This window comes from Salmo salar, chromosome ssa28 (assembly GCF_905237065.1).
Source record: "Salmo salar chromosome ssa28, Ssal_v3.1, whole genome shotgun sequence".
Classification (NCBI taxonomy): domain Eukaryota; kingdom Metazoa; phylum Chordata; class Actinopteri; order Salmoniformes; family Salmonidae; genus Salmo; species Salmo salar.
The window spans coordinates 703,981-727,594 of record NC_059469.1 but is presented as its reverse complement, the minus strand read 5'-3'; the positions used below and the strand labels follow the sequence as shown (position 1 = coordinate 727,594).

General features: G+C 42.0%; 1 protein-coding gene across 3 annotated transcripts in view; it reads right to left on the bottom strand.

Moving 5' to 3' along the window:
• Positions 1-23,614, bottom strand: part of LOC106589268 (monocarboxylate transporter 6) — a 41,630-nt gene that overhangs the window by 4,842 nt on the left and 13,174 nt on the right. For 2 of the 3 annotated variants that reach the window (XM_014178999.2, XM_045710130.1), the window contains 2 exons: positions 13,232-13,686; positions 2,325-2,468 (listed from right to left, as the gene is read on the bottom strand). In XM_014178999.2, coding sequence (XP_014034474.1) covers positions 2,325-2,468; positions 13,232-13,592 — 505 coding nt within the window. In that variant the 5' untranslated portion in view covers positions 13,593-13,686. The remainder of the gene's footprint in view (positions 1-2,324; positions 2,469-13,231; positions 13,687-23,614) is intronic. The other variant, XM_014179001.2, reaches the window with a different exon arrangement.

Genomic DNA, 23,614 nt, shown 5'->3' with positions numbered 1-23,614 from the left:
CTGTGGTTAGGGGTTAACTGCTGTGTGGAGTAGTGGAAGCTCCTCAGAGAAGGATGGGGAGGAGTATCCTCCTCAGTGAATTTCAAAAAATGTAAACAGTGCAATATTAAAAAAAGTTATCCTTTATAGATAAAACTACACTAAATATATGCACGTCACCAAATAATTGATTAAAACACACTGTTTTGCAATGAAGGTCTACAGTAACCTCAACAGCACTCTGTAGGGCAGCACCATGGTGTAGGAGGACAGATAGTTTCCGTCCTCCACTGCATACATTAACTTCAATATATAACATAGGAGGCTCATGGTTCCCACCCCCTTCCATAGACTAACACAGTAATTATGACCATTTCCGGAGGACGTCCTCCAACCTATCAGAGGTATTGCAACATGAACTGACATGTTGGGCATCCAATCAAAGGATTAGAGAATTAATCTAGTACTGAAAGCATAAGCTACAGCTAATAAGCTAATTTATTGCCACCGGGGCCTGCTGGTATAACTACTAAACTGCTTGCTCACTGTACACTGTACTGCATGATTGTAGCGGGTTACTAACACGTTAGCTACTACAACTATGTTGACTATGACATTACTAACATCCTTAGCTAATATGGTGACAACGATGTAGACTGTGTGTAGCAGTTAGCGGTTATGATATGAAGGTTTGAAAAGGTTTTTTTGCCTGGTCACAGACAGCTGACGTGTTGTGCACTGAAGTCCACAAACGAAGGGAAAAGGTGAGAGGAGGAGAGCATGTAGATGCAAGAAGGAATTATACAACAAGCAACATTTTTATTCTATTTGGATGTGGCTGCTATGAACATGAACTGCGTGTGATCAGGGGGGTATTCATTCCGCTATTCTGTTTAAAAAAACGTTTATTTAACAGAAGCAAATGGAACAAAACGGGGATAAACATACCTGAATTTGACTAATGATTACACCCTCGATCAGCTAGAGGTAGGCAAGAGTGTGCAAAGCAGCTTTGAATGTGTCACTGTCTGTCACCTTGATCACTCTCCTTTTTCTCTCGACCTGTGCAATTACTTTGTAAACTTTCATTCATAGGCTAGGTTGTAGAAACCTCATGATGGGTATAGGGAAAATTCTAGTATCATGTAGTCGCCTAAGCCTTTCAATGTTACATTGAGCTGGGTGAATGGAATATACCGTGCATTCGGAAAGTATTCAGACCCCTTGACTTTTTCTACATTTTGTTACGTTACAGCCTTATTCTAAAATGTTTTAAATAGTTCCCCCTAAAGCAAAAACAAGTGTTTAGACATTTTTGCAAATGTATAACAAAATATATATACACATCACATTTACATAAGTATTCAGACCCTTTACTCATTACTTTGTTGAAGCGCCTTTGGCAGCGATCACAGCCTCGAGACTTCTTGGGTATGATGCTACAATCTTGGCACACTTTCTTCTCTGCAGATCCTCTCAAGCTCTGTCAGGTTGGATGGGGAGCGTCGCTGCACAGCTATTTTTCAGGTCTCTCCAGAGATGTTCGATCGGGTTCAAGTCTGATGCTTCACCGTAGGGATGGTGCCAGGTTTCCTCCAGACGTGACTCTTGGCATTCAGGCCAAAGAGTTCAATCTTGGTTTCATCGGACCAGAGAATCTTGTATCTTATGGTCAGAGTCCTTTAGGTGCCTTTTGGCAAACTCCAAGCGGGCTGTCGTGTACCTTTTACTGAGAAGTGGCTTCCGTCTGGCTACTCTACCATAACAACCTGATTGGTGGAGTGCTGCAGAGATGGTTGTCCTTCTGGAAGGTTCTCCCATCTCCACAGAGGAACTCTAGAGCTCTGTCAGAGTGACCATCGGGTTCTTGGTCACCTCTCTGACCAAGGCCCTTCTCCCCTGATTGATCAGTTTGGCCAGGCGGCCAGCTCTAGGAAGAGTCTTGGTGGGTCAAAACTTATTCTATTTAAGAATGATGGAGGCCACTCTGTTCTTAGGGACCTTCAATGCTGCATACATTTTTTAGTTACCCTTCCCTAGATCTGTGCCTTGACACAATCCTGTCTCGGAGCTCTAGGGACAATTCCTTCAACCTCTTGGCTTGGTTTTTGCTCTGACATGCACTGTCAACCGTGGGACCTTATATAGACTGTAATGAGACTAACGTAACATGTGGAAAAATGGAAGGGGTCTGAATACTTTATGAATGCACTATATGACAATCATCCAATATGCTGTAATAGGACATGCTCATAAAAAAAATAATCGTCCTCCCTCATCTTAAACGTCTCCAACCGCCACTGATGTGGAGTGACTCCGTGTGTGTTAGGTGGGAGCGCAGTGACCTGTGATAATCCCAGCTGTGACGTAGAGCTCAGTGATGGTGTGGGTGAACGAGCTGGCCACCATTCCAAGCCCACTCAGGACCCCGCCCAGCATCACCGTCGCCCGGCAACCAAACCTCTCCACCAATACACTGCAGAATGGACCTAAAGGAGACATGCTATTGGTTAAACATACAAAAACCTAAAAAAGTAGAAGGACGTTCCACCTCAAAAAGCACAAGAAAGAGGATTGACACCCACTATATCAGTTTGTTCTGTTTTTTCTAACAATGAATTAGACATGAGTTATCCAAAGGAATGGTCAAAAGCCACCCACGGACCCCCACACACCCCATGCCAATCCCACCCCAACAACGAAGATATAGTATCAGTTCTCTGTGTTTCATTAGTAGTATGGAGCTGCAGCTAGGAATATTGTTTCTTCATCCTATGTAATGTATTCCCAGTGAATTTGGTGATGTTTTTTTCCCTCTGTTCAGAGAAAAACTTAAGTTATGTCCCATCCTACATCCTGATATTACCAGATTCTGACCATTAGATGGTGGTGTTCCTGCTATTAGGTGAAAAAAGTTGGAATACCCCCCTCAATGTTAGAGATAGTTCACCCAAATTACAAAATTACATGAGTTTCCTTACCCTGTACAGTGAGGAAAAAAAGTATTTGATCTCCTGCTGATTTTGTACGTTTGCCCACTGACAAAGAAATGATCAGTCTATAATTTTAATGGTAGGTTTATTTGAACAGTGAGAGACAGAATAACAACAAAAATATCCAGAAAAACATGCATGTCAAAAATGTTATAAATTAATTTGCATTTTAATGAGGGAAATAAGTATTTGACCCCCTCTCAATCAGAAAGATTTCTGGCTCCCAGGTGTCTTTTATACAGGTAACGAGCTGAGATTAGGAGCACACTCTTAAAGGGAGTGCTCCTAATCTCAGTTTGTTACCTGTATAAAAGACATGTCCAGAGAAGCAATCAATCAGATTCCAAACTCTCCACCATGGCCAAGACCAAAGAGCTCTCCAAGGATGTCAGGGACAAGATTGTAGACCTACACAAGGCTGGAATGGGCTACAAGACCATTGCCAAGCAGCTTGGTGAGAAGGTGACAACAGTTGGTGTGATTATTCGCAAATGGAAGAAACACAAAAGTACTGTCAATATCCATCGGCCTGGGGCTCACCTCGTAGAGTTGCAATGATCATGAGAACGGTGAGGAACAAGGCAGCTGGGACCATAGTCACCAAGAAAACAATTGGTAACACACTACGCCGTGAAGGACTGAAATCCTGCAGCGCCCGCAAGGTCCCCCTGCTCAAGAAAGCACATATACATGCCCGTCTGAAGTTTGCAAATGAACATCTGAATGATTCAGAGGACAACTGGGTGAAAGTGTTGTGGTTAGATGAGACCAAAATGGAGCTCTTTGGCATCAACTCAACTCGCCGTGTTTGGAGGAGGAATGCTGCCAAGAACACCATCCCCACCGTCAAACATGGAGGTGGAAACATTATGCTTTGGGGGTGTTTTTCTGCTAAGGGGACAGGACAACTTCACCGCATCAAAGGGACGATGGACGGGGCCATGTACCGTCAAATCTTGGGTGAGAACCTCCTTCCCTCAGCCAGGGCATTGAAAATGGGTCGTGGATGGGTATTCCAGCATAACAATGACCCAAAACACACGGCCAAGGCAACAAAGGAGTGGCTCAAGAAGAAGCACATTAAGGTCCTGGAGTGGCTTAGCCAGTCTCCAGACCTTAATCCCATAGAAAATCTGTGGAGGGAGCTGAAGGTTTGAGTTGCCAAACGTCAGCCTCGAAACCTTAATGACTTGGAGAAGATCTGCAAAGAGGAGTGGGACAAAATCCCTCCTGAGATGTGTGCAAACCTGGTGGCCAACTACAAGAAACATCTGACCTCTGTGATTGCCAACAAGGGTTTTGCCACCAAGTACTAAGTCATGTTTTGCAGAGGGGTCAAATACTTATTTCCTCATTAAAATGCAAATCATTTTATAACATTTTTGAAGTGTTTTTCTGGATTTTTTTGTTGTTATTCTGTCTCTCACTGTTCAAATAAACCTACCATTAAAATTATAGACTGATCATTTTTCTGTCAGTGGGCAAACGTACAAAATCAGCAAGGGATCATATACTTTTTTCCCCTCACTGTAAGCAGGCTATGACAGCAACCCATGCTTTGGTTTGATTGGCCACTGTTTGAAATGATAACTTTCTAGACTTTGTGGCACAAATCCAATGCAAGTCAATGGTATATCAGCATTTTCACGCATGTTCAAATCATCCTAAATTATTTTAAAAATGTATTGTGTAACTCAATTATGTTACTTATAGATGATAACATGATTACAGCTGTGAGTCTTTTTGGGTAAGTCTCTAAGAGCTTTGCACACCTGGATTGTACAATATTAGCCCATTATTCTTTTTACAATTCTTCAAGCTCTGTCAAGTTGATTGTTGATCATTGCTAGAAAGCCATTTCAAGTCTTGCCATAGATTTTCAAGCCGATTTAAGTCAAAACTGTAATTAGGCCACTGAGAAACATTCAATGTCTTCTTGCTAAGCAACTCCAGTGTAGATTTGGCCTTGTGTTTTAGGTTATTGTTCTGCTGAAAGGGGAATTTGTCTCTCAGTGTCTGTTGGAAAGCAGACTGAAGCAGGATTTCCTCCAGGAATGGATTATTGCTGTATTCTGTTTCTTTTTAATCCTAAAGAAACTCACTAGTCCCTGCCGATGACAAGCATACCTATAACGTGATACAGCTACCACCAAGTATGATGCATGTTTTGGAATAATTTTATTCTGTACAGGCTTTCTTCCTTTCACTCTATCGTTTAGGTTAGTATTGTGGAGTAACTACAATGTTGTTGATCCATCCTCAGTTCTCCTATGGACGGCCATTCAACTCTAACTGTTTCAAAAGGATGCCTGTATCTTTGTAGGGACTGGGTGTATTGATACACCATCCAAAGCCTAATTAATAACTTCACCATGCTCAAAGGGATATTCAGCATCTGCTTCATGTTTCTTTTTTTTACACCTACCAAAAAAAAAGAATTTGCCTGCACTACAGATGGCTATATCAGTCTGCTAATAAAATAACTAGTAAAGGTCCAGTGCACTACTTTTGTGAAAAAAAACGTTTTTATTTTTTTATTATTCAGATATTTTTTTTATTTCCGATTTTTCAGGGGAAGCTGCAGCACCATTAGCACCCATGCTTCCTGCGGCTGTGTCTATGTTCAGTTTTGGGGAATTAGTATTTAAACAAGCATTTGCAGCAATATGAACAATATGGAGTTCTCAGTAAGATATAGTAGAGATATACACTGCTCAAAAAAATAAAGGGAACACTAAAATAACACATCCTAGATCTGAATGAATGAAATAATCTTATTAAAAATACTTTTTTCTTTACATAGTTGAATGTGCTGACAACAAAATCACACAAAAATAATCAATGGAAATCCAATTTATCAACCCATGGAGGTCTGGATTTGGAGTCACACTCAAAATTAAAGTGGAAAACCACACTACAGGCTGATCCAACTTTGATGTAATGTCCTTAAAACAAGTCAAAATGAAGCTCAGTAGTGTGTGTGGCCTCCACGTGCCTGTATGACCTCCCTACAACGTCTGGGCATGCTCCTGATGAGGTGGCGGATGGTCTCCTGAGCGATCTCCTCCCAGACCTGGACTAAAGCATCTGCCAACTCCTGGACAGTCTGTGGTGCAACGTGGTGTTGGTGGATGGAGCGAGACATGATGTCCCAGATGTGCTCAATTGGATTCAGGTCTGGGGAACGGGCGGGCCAGTCCATAGCATCAATGCGTTCCTCTTGCAGGAACTGCTGACCCACTCCAGCCACATGAGGTCTAGCATTGTCTTGCATTAGGAGGAACCCAGGGCCAACCGCACCAGCATACGGTCTCACAAGGGGTCTGAGGATCTCATCTCGGTACCTAATAGCAGTCAGGCTACCTCTGGCGAGCACATGGAGGGCTGTGCGGCCCCCCAAAGAAATGCCACCACACACCATGACTGACCCACGCCAAACCGGTCATGCTGGAGGATGTTGCAGGCAGCAGAACGTTCTCCATGGCGTCTCCAGACTCTGTCACGTCTGTCACGTGCTCAGTGTGAACCTGCTTTCATCTGTGAAGAGCACAGGGCGCCAGTGGCGAATTTGCCAATCTTGGTGTTCTCTGGCAAATGCCAAACGTCCTGCACGGTGTTGGGCTGTAAGCACAACCCCCACCTGTGGACGTCGGGCCCTCATACCACCCTCATGGAGTCTGTTTCTGACCGTTTGAGCAGACACATGCACATTTACAGCCTGCTGGAGGTCATTTTTGCAGGGCTCTGGCAGTGCTCCTCCTGCTCCTCCTTGCACAAAGGCAGAGGTAGCGGTCCTGCTGCTGGGTTGTTGCCCTCCTACGGCCTCCTCCACGTCTCCTGATGTACTGGCCTGTCTCCTGGTAGCGCCTCCATGCTCTGGACACTACGCTGACAGACACAGCAAACCTTCTTGCCACAGCTCGCATTGATGTGCCATCCTGGATGAGCTGCACTACCTGAGCCACTTGTGTGGGTTGTAGACTCCGTCTCATGCTACCACTAGAGTGAAAGCCCTGCCAGCATTCAAAAGAGACCAACACATCAGCCAGGAAGCATAGGAACTGAGAAGTGGTCTGTGGTCCCCACCTGCAGAACCACTCCTTTATTGGGGGTGTCTTGCTAATTGCCTATAATTTCCACCTGTTGTCTATTCCATTTGCACAACAGCATGTGAAATGTATTGTCAATCAGTGTTGCTTCCTAAGTGGACAGTTTGATTTCACAGAAGTGTGATTGACTTGGAGTTACATTGTGTTGTTTAAGTGTTCCCTTTATTTTTTTGAGCAGTGTATTTAGTGGAGCCATGTGGTGCACCAAAGGGAACTTAAGTGCAACAAGTAGTAAAAACTGATTAGGTAGATGGCAAGTACACCCTGACACTGCGCCAGCACTTTAAAATGTATGCCAAACAAACACTTTTTTTCCCTTTACAAACCATACAACTCTATGCACAAGGACAGCTTTTAAAAATGTCCACTGAAAAATGTACAAAAACAAATTTAGTGGAAGAACTGTGCTAACTGAATTACAGTCAAATCTCCCTCAGTTTTTAATGCGAAAACGGTTTCCTAAAACTCTGTTAAATATGCTTTGATTTAAGACAAAATACAGTACTAGTCAAAAGTTTGGACACACCTACTCATTCAAGGGCTTTTCTTTATTTTTGCTATTTTCTTCAAAGTAGCCACCCTTTGCCTTGATGACAGCTTTGCTCACTCATGGCATTCTCTCAACCAGCTTCATGAGGAATGATTTTCCAACAATCTTGAAGGAGTTCCCACATATGCTGAGCATTTGCTGTTATCTTTTCCTTCACTCTGCGGTCCAACTCTTCCCAAACCATCTCATTTGGGTTGAGGTCATGTGATTGCGGAGGCCATGTCATCTGATGCAGCACCATCACTCTCCTTCTTGGTCAAATAGCCTTACACAGCCTGGAGGTGTGTTTTGGGTCATTGTCCTGTTGAAATACAAATGATAGTCCCACTAAGCATAACCCAGATGGGATGGCGTATCACTGCAGAATACTGTGGTAGCCATGCTGGTTAAGTGTGCCTTGAATTCTAAATAACTCACTGACAGTGTCACAAGCAAAGCACCCCAACACCATCACACCTCCTCCTCCATGCTTCACAGTGGGAACCACACATGCAGAGATCAGCCGTTCACTTACTCTGCGTCTCACAAAGACACGGCGGTTGGAACAAAAAATCTCAAATTTGGACTCCAGACCGAAGGACAAATTTCCTCGTGTTTGTTGGCCCAAGCAAGTCTCTTCTTATTGGTGTCCTTTAGTAGTAGTTTCTTTGCAGCAATTCGACCATGAAGGCCTGATTCCCGCAGTCTCCTCTGAACAGTTGATGTTGAGATGTGTCTGTTACTTGAACTCTGAAGCATTTATTTGAGCTGCAATTTCTGAGGATAGTAACTAATGAACTTATCCTCTGCAGCAAAGGTAACTCTGGATCTTCCTTCCCTGTGGCGGTCCTTCAGAGATTTTTGCAATTCGTTCCAGTCATTGGCAGCAGAGAACTGGAAGGAAAGGCGGGCAAAGTAAGTGTTGGCTTTGGGGATGACCAGTGCAATATACCTGCTGGAGCACATGCTACGGATGGGTGTTGCTATGGTGACCAGTGAGCTGAGATAAGGTGGGGCTTTACCTAGCAAAGACTTATAGATGACCTGGAGCCAGTTGGTTTGGCGACGAATATGTAGCGAGGGCCAGCCAATGAGAGCATACAGGTCGCAGAGGTGGGTAGTATATGGGGCTTTGGTGACAAAACGGATGGCACTGTGATAGACTACATACAATTTGCTGAGTAGAGTGTTGGGGGCTATTTTGTAAATGACATCGCCGAAGTCAAGGATCAATAGGATAATCCATTTTATGAGGGTGTTTGGCATCATGAGTCGAGGAGGCTTTGTTGCGAAATAGGAAGCCGATTCTAGATTTAATTTTGGATTGGAGATGCTTAATGTGAGTCTGGAAGGAGAGTTTACAGTCTAACCAGACACCTAGGTACTTGTAGTTGTCCACATATTCTAGGTCAGAACCGTCCAGAGTAGTGATGCTAGTCGGGCGGGAGGGTGTGGGCAGCAATCGGTTGAAGAGATTGCACTTAGTTTTACTAGCATTTAAAAGCAGTTGGAGGCCACGGAAGGAGTGTTGTAAGTTTGTTTGTAGGTTTGTTAGCAGTGTCCAAAGAAGGGCCAGATGTATACAGAATGGTGTCGTCTGCGTAGAGGTGGATCAGAGAATCACCAGCAGCAAGAACGACATCAGTGATATATACAGAGAAAAGAGTCAGCCTGAGAATTGAACCGTGGCACCCCCATAGAGACTGCCAGAGGTTCCGGACAACAGGCCGTCCGATTTGACACACTGAACTCTGAGAAATCATTCTCTCTACTATTATTCTGACATTTCACATTCTTAAAATAAAGTGGTGATCCTAACTGACCTAAGACAGGGAATTTTTACAAGGATTAAATGTCAGGAATTGTGAAAAACTGAGTTTAAATGTATTTGGCTAAGGTGTATGTAAACTTCCGACTTCAACTGTATCTTGTATGCCTTAAATTCCCCAAAATATAGACTCTTAACTTTCATTGGACACCTAATTTGATATGCTCCATGTTGGTGCTCATGGGTCCTTTTCGATGGAAATACCCACCAGCTTACTGATTTCTCCACACATTGCTCAGAAGTTAATCTTCTAACTCAGCAACTTAATGAAATGCTGGTGATTCTTTGTTGTTGCTTTGAAGCAGTTGACACACACACACACTTTTCTAGATGTTAAGGGCTTGAAATCCACACAGAAACAGACCCCTGTGACTGAACAAAGGAAGGCAGCTCATGTGGCGCTATACAGCATTGGTGCGTAAGCGTAAAACACATTCCCTTGAAATCTCCCTTATCAAATAAACAAATAGGGGCTGTGTTGACTCTCATACACACTTTCCATGGGTTTTGTGTGTGCGGCCGTGTTTAACTATACTTGTGGGGACCAGAAGTCCCCACAAGAATAGTAAACAAACAAAAATTTGACCAACTGGTGACATTTTGTTCATCCCCACAAGGTCAAATGCTCTTTCTAGGGGGTTTAGGTTAAAATTAGAATTAAGTTTAGGGTTAAAGTTAGGTTAGGGAAAATAGGATTTTGAATGGGACTGAATTAGCCTTCCCTGTAGCTCAGTTGGTAGAGCATGGTGTTTGCAACGCCAGGGTTGTGGGTTCGATTCCCACGGGGGGCCAGCAAAAAAAAAATGTATGAAATGTATGCATTCACTACTGTAAGTCGCTCTGGATAAGAGCGTCTGCTAAATGACTAAAATGTAAATGTAAAAATGTTAGTTATATAAGACTGTGTGTCTGATCTGACCAGTCACTTTGAGACCGCAAACCTCTGCACTCACTGTAAATCAAAATGTTTGCACAATGAATGATCATCATGTGTCATATACACTGAACAAAAATATAAACAACATGTAAAGTGTTGGTCCCATGTTTCATGAGCTGAAATGAAAGATCCTAGAAATTTACCTTGCACAAAAAGCTTATTTCTCTCAAATTTTGTGCACAAATTTGTTTAGATCTCTATTAGTGAGCATTTCTCCTTTGCCCTTGATAATCCACCCAACTGACAGGTGTGGCATATCAAGAAGCTGATTAAACTGCATGATCATTACACAGGTGCACCTTGTGCTGGGGACAATAAAAGCCCATTCTAAAATGGGCAGTTTTGTCACACAATGCCACAGATGTCTCAAGTTTTCAGGGAGTGTGCAATTGGCATGCTGACTGCAGGAATGCCCACCAGAGATGTTCTCAGAGATTTGAATGTTCATTTCTCTACCATAAGTCGCCTCCAACGTCGTTTTTAGAGAATTTGGCAGTACGTCCAACCGGCCTCACAACCACAGACCATATGTAACCATGCCAGCCCGGGACCTCCACATCCGGCTTCTTCACCCGCGGGATCGTTTGAATGGGGGAGGGGTGCTGAGGAGTGTTTCTGTCTTTAATATAGCCCTTTTGTGGGGGAAAACTCATTCTGATTGGTTGGGACCTGGCTCCCCAATGGGTGGGCCTGGCTCCCAAGTGGGTAGGCCTATGCCCTCCCAGGCCCACCCATGGCTGCACCCCTGCCCAGTCATGTGAAATCCATAGATTAGGGCCAATTTATTTATTTCTATTGACTGATTTCCTTATATAAACTGTAATTCATTAAACTCTTTGAAATTGTTGCATGTGGCATTTAGTGTAGTTCAAGAGTGAAACAAATACACAAACTGTACAGTGACATGTCATAAAAACACATTGATCAGCTGCCCCATCTCTCTAACGAATACTGCAAATAAAAGATATTGGAAAGAAAATCTATGCCTAGCATCATCCATATGGTCTGATATAATATTTCCTGATGGACAAACACTCCACCTTGGTCTTAAAGGTCATGAACAATCAAAAGCATGTTTTCCATGAAATGTGATGATATTTTGATGAAACCAGATCAGAGTACGATGACCAAAGTATGAAAAATGACTACTGCTTCTACATTGATAAAGTTTGATCATAAAGTTATTGGTCCCCTCCCCCACGGCAAACACTTGGATTCAGCAAGCAGGATTATTAAGAGGATAGGGTGACATCAACCTAAGTCTCATTTTAGTACACCAATGGTAAGCCTCTTAGTACACCAATTATGCGCTCTTTTAAGGTCCTTACTACTGAATAGTGTCTGTTCCAGGTGCGTAGGAGTCAAAAGAAGACTACTGAAAAAGATGGGAGACCCACACACTGTCGAAAAAAAATGAATAAATCAAAAACTGAGGCTTAAATGCAAAATAAAGATGTTTGACAATGTAATAAACACTTCCTCACATGCAGCTCTTCTGATGTCATATACATAGAGCCTCTTCTTGGTGTTCGATACCTATATTTCTAGTGGCATCTCTAGCTCCCTACTCTTACAATCCTGTGTTATTTATTCTGAGGAAATGTTCACATAGTATATGTAAAAGCAATAATTGATGATATTTCTCTATCCGCTTTAGATTATATACTATGTCATGCATTCTATTCTACTAGGTACTAATTCAGATGTTATGATGTGTTTTCTTGCTTGATCATGTGACATGCAATTATCCTCGAAATAGAAGCCAGATGTGTGTGCCGACATTCACACTGATGATGACCTGAAGCCGAAACATTTGTGTTTTGTTTTTACCTTTCATTTATGCAGTTTCTTGCACCACGATGTTAAATTAATTAACATCTTTATTTTGCGTTTAAGCCTAAATTTTGGATTTTTTAAATTTATTTTTGACAGTGTGCGTTCGCCATCTCTTCCAATACACCAATGGTTACATATTTTCTTACCTAATTTAAATAAGTACTGTCTTGTAACCAACATCAGAGAATGCGTGATTGTGGAGGGGTATAGTTTATATAGCTAGAAAGCAATTGTACTGGTGCCAACATTTGACTGTAGGGTGTCAGCAAATATAGTTAAAAGTTTACACTATTCATCTATGGCAAAGACACTTATATGTCTCCTCTGTGTCTGGTGTCAGCTAGTTAATGGCTGGCTAGGTCAACGGCCAGCATGGAACAAATGGGGGAAGGGTCGTTCAAAACTCTGAAGCAATTGGCATGTCAACACATCCGTCAGTGCTGCTGGGAACCGCATCAGAAGAGACAGAAATTAACTTGAGATGATTTTACTGCAAAACTGCATAGAAGTTTCTTCACATAGGCATTTCAAACAAATGTCAGTCAAGGCGAGCTCATGAATATAAGCTCCCTGCCCACTCAGCCTGTCTTTTCAAACTTCCTGGTAGTTAGTCATGAGAGAAATACATTTTAACCAAAAAAATAGCATTAATATGGGTGATATTTTAGTCACAAATGCAAACTTTACATGGGAATCAGAATGACTGTTTGGGACCTTTAAAGACCTCTAAACCACTCTGCTAGTCTGCAGAGTGGTTTAGAAGTTATGCTTTAAGTGTTTTAAATGGAAGGAAGTCTGTACCATGTTTAGGCTGGCTCGGCCACTGAAACACCTACATTAATAGTCTTATACTGTACTACACTTACTGTCAGTGATCATTGAACTTACTTTGAGCACATTTCCCTGCAAGCCTATATGAATGTGTCACTGCAAAAAGAACCCTGGAATAAAATCCTGCTTAAATTCTTAAGGTGAAACTATGGAAATCTATGGAAACTAGATGTGACTCGACTACCATACCTCCAGCATGAAGCACTGATGTCATTATAGAAGGCACCCAGGAGGTCTCTTGGTTGCTGGCCTGGAACTCTGTTTGTAGGTCCATGTAGAAGATGCCCATGCAGGAGGGGAAGGCCAGAGTCAAGGCTAGCACCAGGATGGTGGCCACCAGCACCACCCAGCCCCAACCCCCATCAGGTGCAGTGACGGCCCCATCCATAGCCAGAGGGTTTATGGGTTCAGATTTGCCATTCTCTACCTCCTCAGAGTCCATGATCTCGTCATTCTTCTGCTCCATGTTGGGTGCCTGCTCCGGGGCCTTGCTCTCCATCTGGAAGCTGTCACAGTCCCCTGCCACCTTGTTGCCATTCCTCCGGCTCATACTCTTCTCAGATGCTGAGGCAATGCCCTAGTAGTTTGCCAGGGTGGATGACACTCACTAGTATATTCCATCTCACCATGTCTCTCCTTCTCACCTGTGAATGGGGAGAGGGGTATAGGGGAATATAATTCATGACAGAACTATGAGTTTGTATTTTCATTTTGTGGTTGCAATTATGATTTGCAAATGTGTAATTTAATTTTGCAAGCTTGAATCATGATGTGTCAATAAATGTAACTATCGCAAACGTTTTACTTGAACACATTTCATAAGATTTGCAAGGATAATTTATTTTCAGAATTATTACAATTCCATTTACGACAATTAATATTCTGCTGTGAATTAAAAATACACTTAACCTGTTGGGGCTAGGGGGCAGTATTTGCACGGCCGGATAAAAAAAAACATACCCGATTTAAACTGGTTACTACTCTTGCCCAGAAACGCGAATATGCATATAATTGGTAGATTTGGATAGAAAACACTAAAGTTTCTAAAACTGTTTGAATGGTGTCTGAGTATAACAGAACTCATATGGCAGGCCAAAACCTGAGAAGATTCCATACAGGAAGCGGCCTGTCTGACAATTTGTTGTCCTTCTGTTGCATCTCTATCAAAAATACAGCATCTCTGCTGTAATGTGACATTTAAGTCTTCCATTGGCTCTCAGAAGGCACCAGAAAGTGTAATGGGGTGTCTGCTGTCTCTGGGCGAAGAACAGCAGGAGAATTTGTGAGTGGTCAGCCTGGAGACAGTGACACTGGAGATGCGCGTTCATGAGAATTCTAAGTTTTTTCTTTCAGCCTTTGAATGAATACAACGTCGCCCGGTTGGAATATTATCGCTATTTTACGAGAAAAATAGCATAAAAATTGATTTTAAAACAGTGTTTGACATGCTTCGAAGTACGGTAATGGAATATTTTGAATTTCTTTGTCACGAAATGCGCTCGCGCGTCACCCTTCGGATAGTGACCTGAACGCACGAACAAAACAGCGCTATTTGAATACAACTATGGATTATTTGGAACCAAAACAACATTTGTTGTTGAAGTAGAAGTCCTGGGAGTGCATTCTGACGAAGAACAGCAAAGGTAATCCAATTTTTCTAATAGTAATTCTGAGTTTAGGTTGTCCCAAACTTGGTGGGTGTCAAAATAGCTAGCCGTGATGGCCGGGCTATGTACTCAGAATATTGCAAAATGTGCTTTCGCCGAAAAGCTATTTTAAAATCTGACACCGCGATTACATAAAGGAGTTCTGTATCTATAATTCTTAAAATAATTATGTATTTTGTGGATGTTTATCGTGAGTAATTTAGTAAATTCACTGGAAGTTTGCGGTGGGTATGCTAGTTCTGAACATCACATGCTAATGTAAAAAGCTGTTTTTTGATACAAATATGAACTTGATTGAACAAAACATGCATGTATTGTATAACATAATGTCCTAGGAGTGTCATCTGATGAAGATCATTAAAGGTTAGTGCTGCATTTAGCTGTGATTTTGGTTTTTGTGACATATCTGCTTGCTTTGAAAATGGCTGTGTGATTATTTTTGGCAGGGTACTCTCCTGACATAATCTAATGTTTTGCTTTCGTTGTAAAGCCTTTTTGAAATCGGACGATGTGGTTAGATTAACGAGAGTCTTGTATTTAAAATGGTGTAAAATAGTCATATGTTTGAGAAATTGAAGTTATAGCATTTGAGGTATTTGTATTTCGCGCCACGCGAATCCACTGGCTGTTGACTAGGAGCCCAGGGATGTTAAAGATTGAATCTGCGCACACTCTTGAGTTATGTCACCATGACGCACAGAGAGTCGTACATTTGTAAGGAAGGAAAAGTGTTTTGAAAATTGAGGGCAAAATATTTAATCCTGACCAATCAGTTCCATCTGCCAAAACCACACCAAAACCAATATTGGCTGGATTGTTCCATCGATCAAATCCCAACAAACAACAAGATCTGACCAGGATGACATGACATGATGTGATGGAGGAAGACGGCAGGCAAGTTCTATAAAGTTTGGTTTCACAGTTTGTATTTAGTGATGTTATGATCTTGTTCATCGCTTTGACGTTAATTACACCCCCCACATGCATTCATGTACTGGCTAGCCAACTACCGTTAGCTAGGTAGTAGTTCCCGTACCGAGGGTAAGTTAAAACTAATGTGTGAATTCAGATGCATTGAGTAGCTAACGTTCGTGACTGGTTTTCAAAATCATCCATCATCAAATTGAAGTTACACACACACCCCCCCAAGTTCATCCACGCATTGGTTAGCCAGATACCGTTAACTAAAGAAAAGAGAGCAAGCCAATTTACAGCACAGTGTCATCCATAGAGCAGTGTAGCCTGTGATAATTTCAGCAACACTTCTATGGTGGCATCTTGGTTTTAGCTAGCTAACTACCTACTGCACATTACAGCCATGCAATCTGTATACAGCAAAACTTAAGCAACAGAGTGAAACAGTCCATAGGAGGCAGTAATGACATCAGGCATTTCTAAGACATTATTCAAGAATACATGGGTAAATATTTGATGGCCAAAAACATAAGTGACCTGTATGCTTAGCTAATTGTGTTTGTCTTCTATTATCAGAACATTCTGAAAGACCAGCTTCAGGAGAGGTTGCAGTCCAGGTTGCAGCAAGCCATCATACAACCCCTGGATCTGGATTACCTGGAATTCCTGTTCAATAATGAGCATATCCTCATTGAATCCTTTGCTGATCAGGTTGATTTCCCTCCAATGATCACAGAGACATTAATCTCTCAATCAAATCTTGTCTAAACTGAAATTGAGGCTTGCCCAACATCAGTTTGAGGCAGTTGTTGGGGTAACAGGCAGTCCGAAACGTGTCATTCAAAGAGGAGAGGTGAAGAATATGCTCAAAACTTACCTTCTGGTACCATGCATTGCAGAGTTATTGGGGGTCTCCAAGTGTACCATATTTAGAAGGCATGAATTATGGTTTACCTGTGGGGGGTTATACAGTACTATTTGTGATGAAGAGCTCGACAACACTATGACAACCATCAAGTCCCAGATGCCAAATGCTGGCTATCATATGGTCAAGACACAGTTGGTGTCAATGGGCTTCCATGTTCAGTGGTGGAGATTGAGAGTGTCAGTGCATCGTGTGGATGCAGCTGAGATCCTGTCTCGCCTTGCCAGGCTTGGATGTGTGGTGCGACAAAGTTATTCAGTGCAAAGCCCCCTTTCCTTGGTACACACAGACACCAATCATAAACTAATCAGGTAACCAGATTTTTTAATTTTTCTGGTACATGCTTTTTTGATAAAATATTGAGCATATTAAAGTGTTTTGTAATTGAATAATTATTTTGCGAGTTCTCCTTGTTTATTTTATTGAAAGGTACAACATCGTCATGTTTGGGGGAGTCGATGGATTTTCAAGAAAAGGTAGCCAAATTGTATTACTCTCTGGTTATGAATTTTGTTGAGTCACGTCTATACTAGGGATGCGCGATATATCGGTGACGCATATCGGAATCGGCCAATATTAGCTAAAAATGCCAACGTCGGCCCGATGTCTAGTTTAACGCCGATGTGCAAAACCGATGTCAAAGCTGACGTACATACCTATATAACGTAGGTAGATGACGTATTGACGCCACGAAAAATAAAGCGCTACACAGAACAAAAGCAGAAAAATACTAAGTGCACACTTCCAACAACTAAACAAGTTCAAGTCGAGCAGTCATTTGAAAGAGTAAGAAGATTTCAACGAGACAACTCAAAGGCGAAATCCATTAATGCCAAGATTCATTGCCCTTGACAATCAACCGTTCTCGGTCGTGGATGATGTTGGCTTTCACCGACTGGTCGAGCACCTTGAGCCCCGCTACACACTACCAAGTAGGTGCTATTCTTCAGATGTTGCCCTACCGGAGTTACACAGTATTGTTGAAATGCACATCAATGAGCTACTTGCTATGGGCATCACTGACATTGGGACCAGCGATGTCAGCCCCATGAGCATGCAGAGCCTGACAGCACAGTGGGTGGATGAGGATTTCGTACTGAGGAAAGCCGTATTGCATGCTCAAGAATGTACTGGGTCTCATACCGCTGCTGCCATTTCAATGGCATTTGAGAACACTTTTGAAACATGAACACATACGCATTGCATATACTCACTTCTTTTTAAATACCAACATGTTTCAAGCAGACCACCATTGTGTTCTTGGGCACAGGGACTAAGGTAACCTGCCTAAAGGACTACCGCCCCGTAGCACTCACATCTGTAGACATGAAATGCTTTGAAAGGCTGGGCATGGCTCACATCAACACCATTATCCCAGAAACCCTAGACCCACTCAAATTTGCATACCACCAACAGATGATGCAATCTCTATTGCACTCCACACTGCCCTTTCCCACCTGGACAAAAGGAACACCTACGTTAGAATGCTATTCATTGACTACAGCTCAGCGGTCAACACCATAGTGCCCTCAAAGCTTATTACTAAGCTAAGGACCCTGGGACTAAACACCTCTCTCTGCAACTGGATCCCAGACTTCCTGACGGGCGACCCCAGGTGGTAAGGTTAGGTAACAACACATCTGCCATGCTGATCCTCAACACGGGGGCCCCTCAGGGGTGCATGCTCAGTCCCCTCGTGTACTCTCTGTTCACCCATAACTGCATGGCCAGGCATGAATCCAACACCATTAAGTTTGCTGATGACATAACAGTGGTAGGCCTGATCACCGACAACGATGAGACAACTTATAGGGAGGTCAGAGACCTGGCCGTGTGGTGCCAGGATAACAACCTCTCCCTCAACATGATCAGGACAAAGGAGAGGATTGTGGACTACAGGAAAAGTGGACCGAGCACTCATTCTCATCGATGGGGTTGTAGTGGAGCTGGTTGAGAGCTTCAAATTCCTTGGTGTCCACGTCACCAACAAACTATCATGGTCCAAACACACTAAGACAGTCATGAAGAGGCCATGACAAAGCCTATTCCCCCTCAGGAGACTGAAAAGATTTGGCATGGGTCCTCAGATCTGTAAAAGGTTTTACAGCTGCACCATCGAGAACATCCTGACTGGTTGCATCACTGCCTGGTATGGCAACTGCTCGGTCTAAGACAGCAAGGCACTACAGAGGGTAGTGTGTACAGACCAGTAAATCACTGGGGCCAAGCTTCCTGCCATCCAGGACCTCTATACCAGGCAGTGTCAGAGGAAGGCCCTAAAAAAAGTCATAAGCCATAAGACTCCTGAACAGCTAATCAAATGGCTACCCAAACTATTTGCATTTGACTAGGATAATGCCTTTAGCTGCTAGACAATGGAGTAAAGTTTAAAGAATACCAATAGAACAGGAGAACGCATGAGCAAATCATTGTGAAATAATTGCCTCCATGTTTCTATGATGGGATTTTGGCTACAGGCTACTTTCAAGCAAGCTAAGACATGCATGCCGCATAATGAAGTAAACGTACAAGTTTCAAACAATTAAGGAACAGGAAAAATATAGCGACGCTAATGACAGGCCTAACCGTCTTCTGGTAATTAAAATGTTAACCAGATACAAAGTAGCCTATGCATACCAGGCAGAATGCGATCGTGATTATTTGCATCAATCCAGTGGCAATTTTTTTGCAAACTCAATTTCATGTGCTACAGAAACACCACTAACCAAACAACTGTGCTTGGTGCCTGCACACAATAATTAAAGGGCAACTACACCAAAAAAATATTTTATACATTTTTTAGACCTCAAAAGTAGAGTCCTGATGTGGTTTAAGCATCCAATTTTGTTGATTTTCTATTTAAAAAGTGTGACTTCGAAAACATCTGAAACCTGTGAATTTCTGACTCGTAAAAATGTTCACGCAGGGCGCCTTTCCTATTCCTTTGCTTCTTTCCTTACTTTCCTTTGCTAGGCAGACCGTTTGAAAAATGTTGGAGAAAATTTGAGTATACCCACTTCTCCAGGCACCACTACACCAATGGTCACATCTGGGCCAGTATTCACAAAGGGTCTCAGAGTATAAGTGCTGATCTAGGATCAGTTTGCCTTGTAGGGAGATCATAATGAATAAGACAACATGGACAGGTGGGACCTGATCCTAGATTAGCACTCCTACTCTGAGACATTTTGTGAATACAGGCCCTTGTCTTCTGAGCTCAGCAGGGAGAGGAAGGGGGTAAGGAGGGGTAGAGGACAATTGTTTAGCCCCTCTGGTCTCGGGTGAGACTTCTAGCACTCTTAGAGTAACCGATAGAAAGAGAGGCTCCAGACTGGTAGTAGGCTAAATCACATGTCCATTCATGCATCTGATCTACAGTTACAGTCCAGGGCAGCTTCTAGTCTAGTCAGACAAGCTGTTTGTGAACAATGAAATATGATTTCAAATACTATAATTTGCAAGCCCTTACAAAACTCTTTGAAGAATATATATTTGATGTGTTTAGAGTAGTAGCCTAAGCATAGTTAGTTATTTTTTCTTCATGATCATCAATGCAATGTTGTCATGATTTTACATTTATCAACACCATGAGTGTTCTGTCTACCGGTATATACAGATCCTGTGCTTGGATGCAGCTACCAACAACAGGGCATCAACGGCTTTCAACTTTTTCAGTCCACAAGGGTCCACGATGTGCAATCAAGGCATGTCTTTATCAGACAAATGAAGCATAAATCACCATTAATCAATTATTAATACAGCTGTGACAGTAATAAAAAAAAAGTAGGTATCACAATGTAAAACTCCACCTACCACTTCTACATAAATATTAAGGAAACGTGCATAGAATGTTTTTAATAGCCATCTTGCAACATCATTTGTTGATTTAGCTGTCTTCCACCTGTGTGTGCGCACAATGAGGTAAAGTCCTTCGGTGCATTTGTTTCCAAGTGAAATGTTTACTTCATGTTCCCTTCCCTTGTTTTGTTACTATCACACCTGCTTCTGAAGTCATCAAGGTTTTGATGTGCCACATGGCAGTAAACGTGTGCTACAGATAACATTAGTAAATTGAATATGCTAACAATCCTGTACTTTGTCAGGATTGAACATCTATGGTGTGATGTCTGGGTTGCAGTCACCTGTATCTACTATGATGTGCTTCACACGCTTGAATAAAATGGACTGCTTGACATCTCAAAACACACTGCACCTCTTCTGTCTACACTTTGTTTCTCCCACACCGCCAAGCAGCCCTCAAAACCTTTGTTGCAGGCTGGAATAATCCTCTACGGACAGAGGCAAATCACAGTCCAGAGCAGCTTTGGCTTATGGGATAACGTCAAAACCCAATTTGAGGAAGACAATCTTGAGGTGATTGATTTGCTTTTTGTAATGGGTTGTCATTTTTTATGTCTGCCTTTTCAATATGATACTCCCTTTTGTGTCCAATGCACAGAAAACAGTCAAACCATAAGCAACACTTGTATGTGTTAAGCAATAGAGCTCACCAGCTTGTAATTATAAAAACCGGAAATGAGTTACCTGGTTTGTTTAGCCATTGTACAACATGAATGGGGAAAGATTAGGGTTTGTGGATAAACACTGAAAATAAGGTCAGAGGTTAATACAGGCTTAGGAGATCTTACACGTTTTTGTTCTATGAGATATCAGTCAGTTAACATGACCATTATGAAAAAGCCTTGTGCTTTTTTAAAATCATTACATAAATGCTTCAAATTTGACATTAGCAGATAGAGTCCCTCAGAACAAAACAGACAAGATCTCCTCAGCCTGTTAACCACAGACCTTATTTTCAGTGATTATCCAAAAATACTAATTTTCCCATAGTGCCTACAAAAAGATTTTCATTTTCTAGGAACTTCAAGACATCAACTGGGAGAGTGCACTGATGACCTATGAGGCCTCAGACAGAGGACTTGTAGTCCCCGAGTTTAAATGCTAGAGATGACATCGCTTTTGTCAGTGGGTGACCCCCTATCCCCTTCAGAGTCACACGGACGTGATCTATATGTCCAGGCCATGCAACACCTCGGGCTCCAGAGTGGCGCAGCGGTCTATGGCGCTGCATCTCAGTGCTAGAGGCGTCAGTACAACCAGCCGTGATTGGGAGTCCCATAGGGTGGGGCACAAATGGCCCAGAATCTGGGTTTGTAAATAATAATTTGTTCTTAACAGACTTGCCTAGTTAAATAAAGGTAAAAAAAGACATATACAAAAATGTTTAACACCTGCAGCAATGAAGTTCATCAATGAAATCCTCCAACAGGCTCTCTATATCAGGAATCAGTCACAAGTACCCCTGGTGCACGGTTAAATTATTTAGCCAATTAAACAAAAATAATTCAAAGGAGCATAAAGTTCAGTAGGTCAATGTCACAGAATGCCATAAACATGTGATAAGTAAACATGCTGTTTTACTGACTTAAAATGGTCAATCTGCAGTTGCTACATACATTGGGCTTACAAATTAATGATTTGTACCCATGGATTCTTGAAGACTAACTATAAATGCCTCATTAATTCAACTCTTACACCGTCAAAATCCAAAATATAAGCTTGTTTTATTCCAATTCTTGTAAAGAAAGTAATGTAAACACACTATATTGCCTCAAAGCATGGTTAAAACTATAATTTTGATATGGATGATCAGTCCTTGCATACATAGCTCGGTCTACGTATTTGAAAGAGGTTATATTGCTCCAGACCCATCCCTCATCTTTTTACCGAAACGGGGCAGGGAGAACAGTTGATTGCCCCTTTTAAAAAAGACATTCCATGATTATTAGGTTTGCCAGAAAAAAAAAGTCTATGTTCTTGATTTTATCAAAGTTGAACTTGAATATAGATTGTTGGGAATGTCTCCCAATGATCTGTCTCTATAAAACACAAAACCAAGCTACACAGTCAGGATAATGGCAAGTAGAAGTGCTTGAGTGTGTCAACATTAGACTAGCCCAAAACCTGTGTCACTAGTGGCTATGCATGCCTCAAGTGTGATGGAGAACAGTGGTTCGATTCAGTGGTTCCCTGGCAGACTGAGTGACTGGAAACAAGTGGTCGACTTCAGGAGATCTCCACACACCAACTCCAAATCCAAATCTCCTGGGAGGAATTGCTATCCCATCCAGAACTTAAGGAGTCGCACAAGTGTCTTTGGCGACGCTAAAAGAGAAGAAAATATAAAAATGACTTCTGTATGTGTATGGCAATAATGGTGAGCAGCAAAGGTGCATTACTGAAAGGCCACTATTGAGGATATGAAACAAATAGGTAAGCTTGCTGAAAGCAGTCTTTAACAAAGTTGTATGGTGGTGATTCTTGTTTGCTGTGTGAACTAAATTGTTCATTGAAATAATTATACCCTAGCCCCCATAACATGTCTTAGACATATTCCCTCTAATAAATATCTAAACCCTTGTTCAGCCTTAGAACTAAATGATACTTATGCGAGAGGACCAGCTCTCTATTATGATAACGATCAGAGATCAACTGAAGGTTCAGTTACATTTTTTACATCAACAAGCTGGAGCTCGACAGGGAGTAGAGATGTATGTTGTGAGATGGTCACATCTGTAGACATTTTTGTAAGTTAAAAACAGCTTGTTACTTTTCCCACTATGTTTACTCGTGGAGTTTGTAGTAAAATAAGAAATTGAATGTCAATTGCTTTCAGCAAGCACAATAACTATCGAACTAGCCTTTTGGAGCCCAGCGGCAAAATACATGTGAAAATAAAAGGACAATAATAGACAGAAGTGATAAAAGCCATCTCCGCAAATAGCCGGAGGTATCCAGGCTGTATCAAATCCGGCCGTGATTGGGAGTCCCATAGGGCGGCGCACAATGGGCCCAGCGTTCTCCGGGTTTGGCCGGTGTAGGCCGTCATTGTAAATAAGAATTTGTTCTTAACTTGCTTGCCTAGTTAAATAAAGGTTTATTTTTTAGTTGTCATAACTGAACGCATTAAGAAGGAAAGAAATTCCACAAATTAACTTTTAACAAGGCACACCTGTTAATTGAAATGCATTCCAGGTGACTACC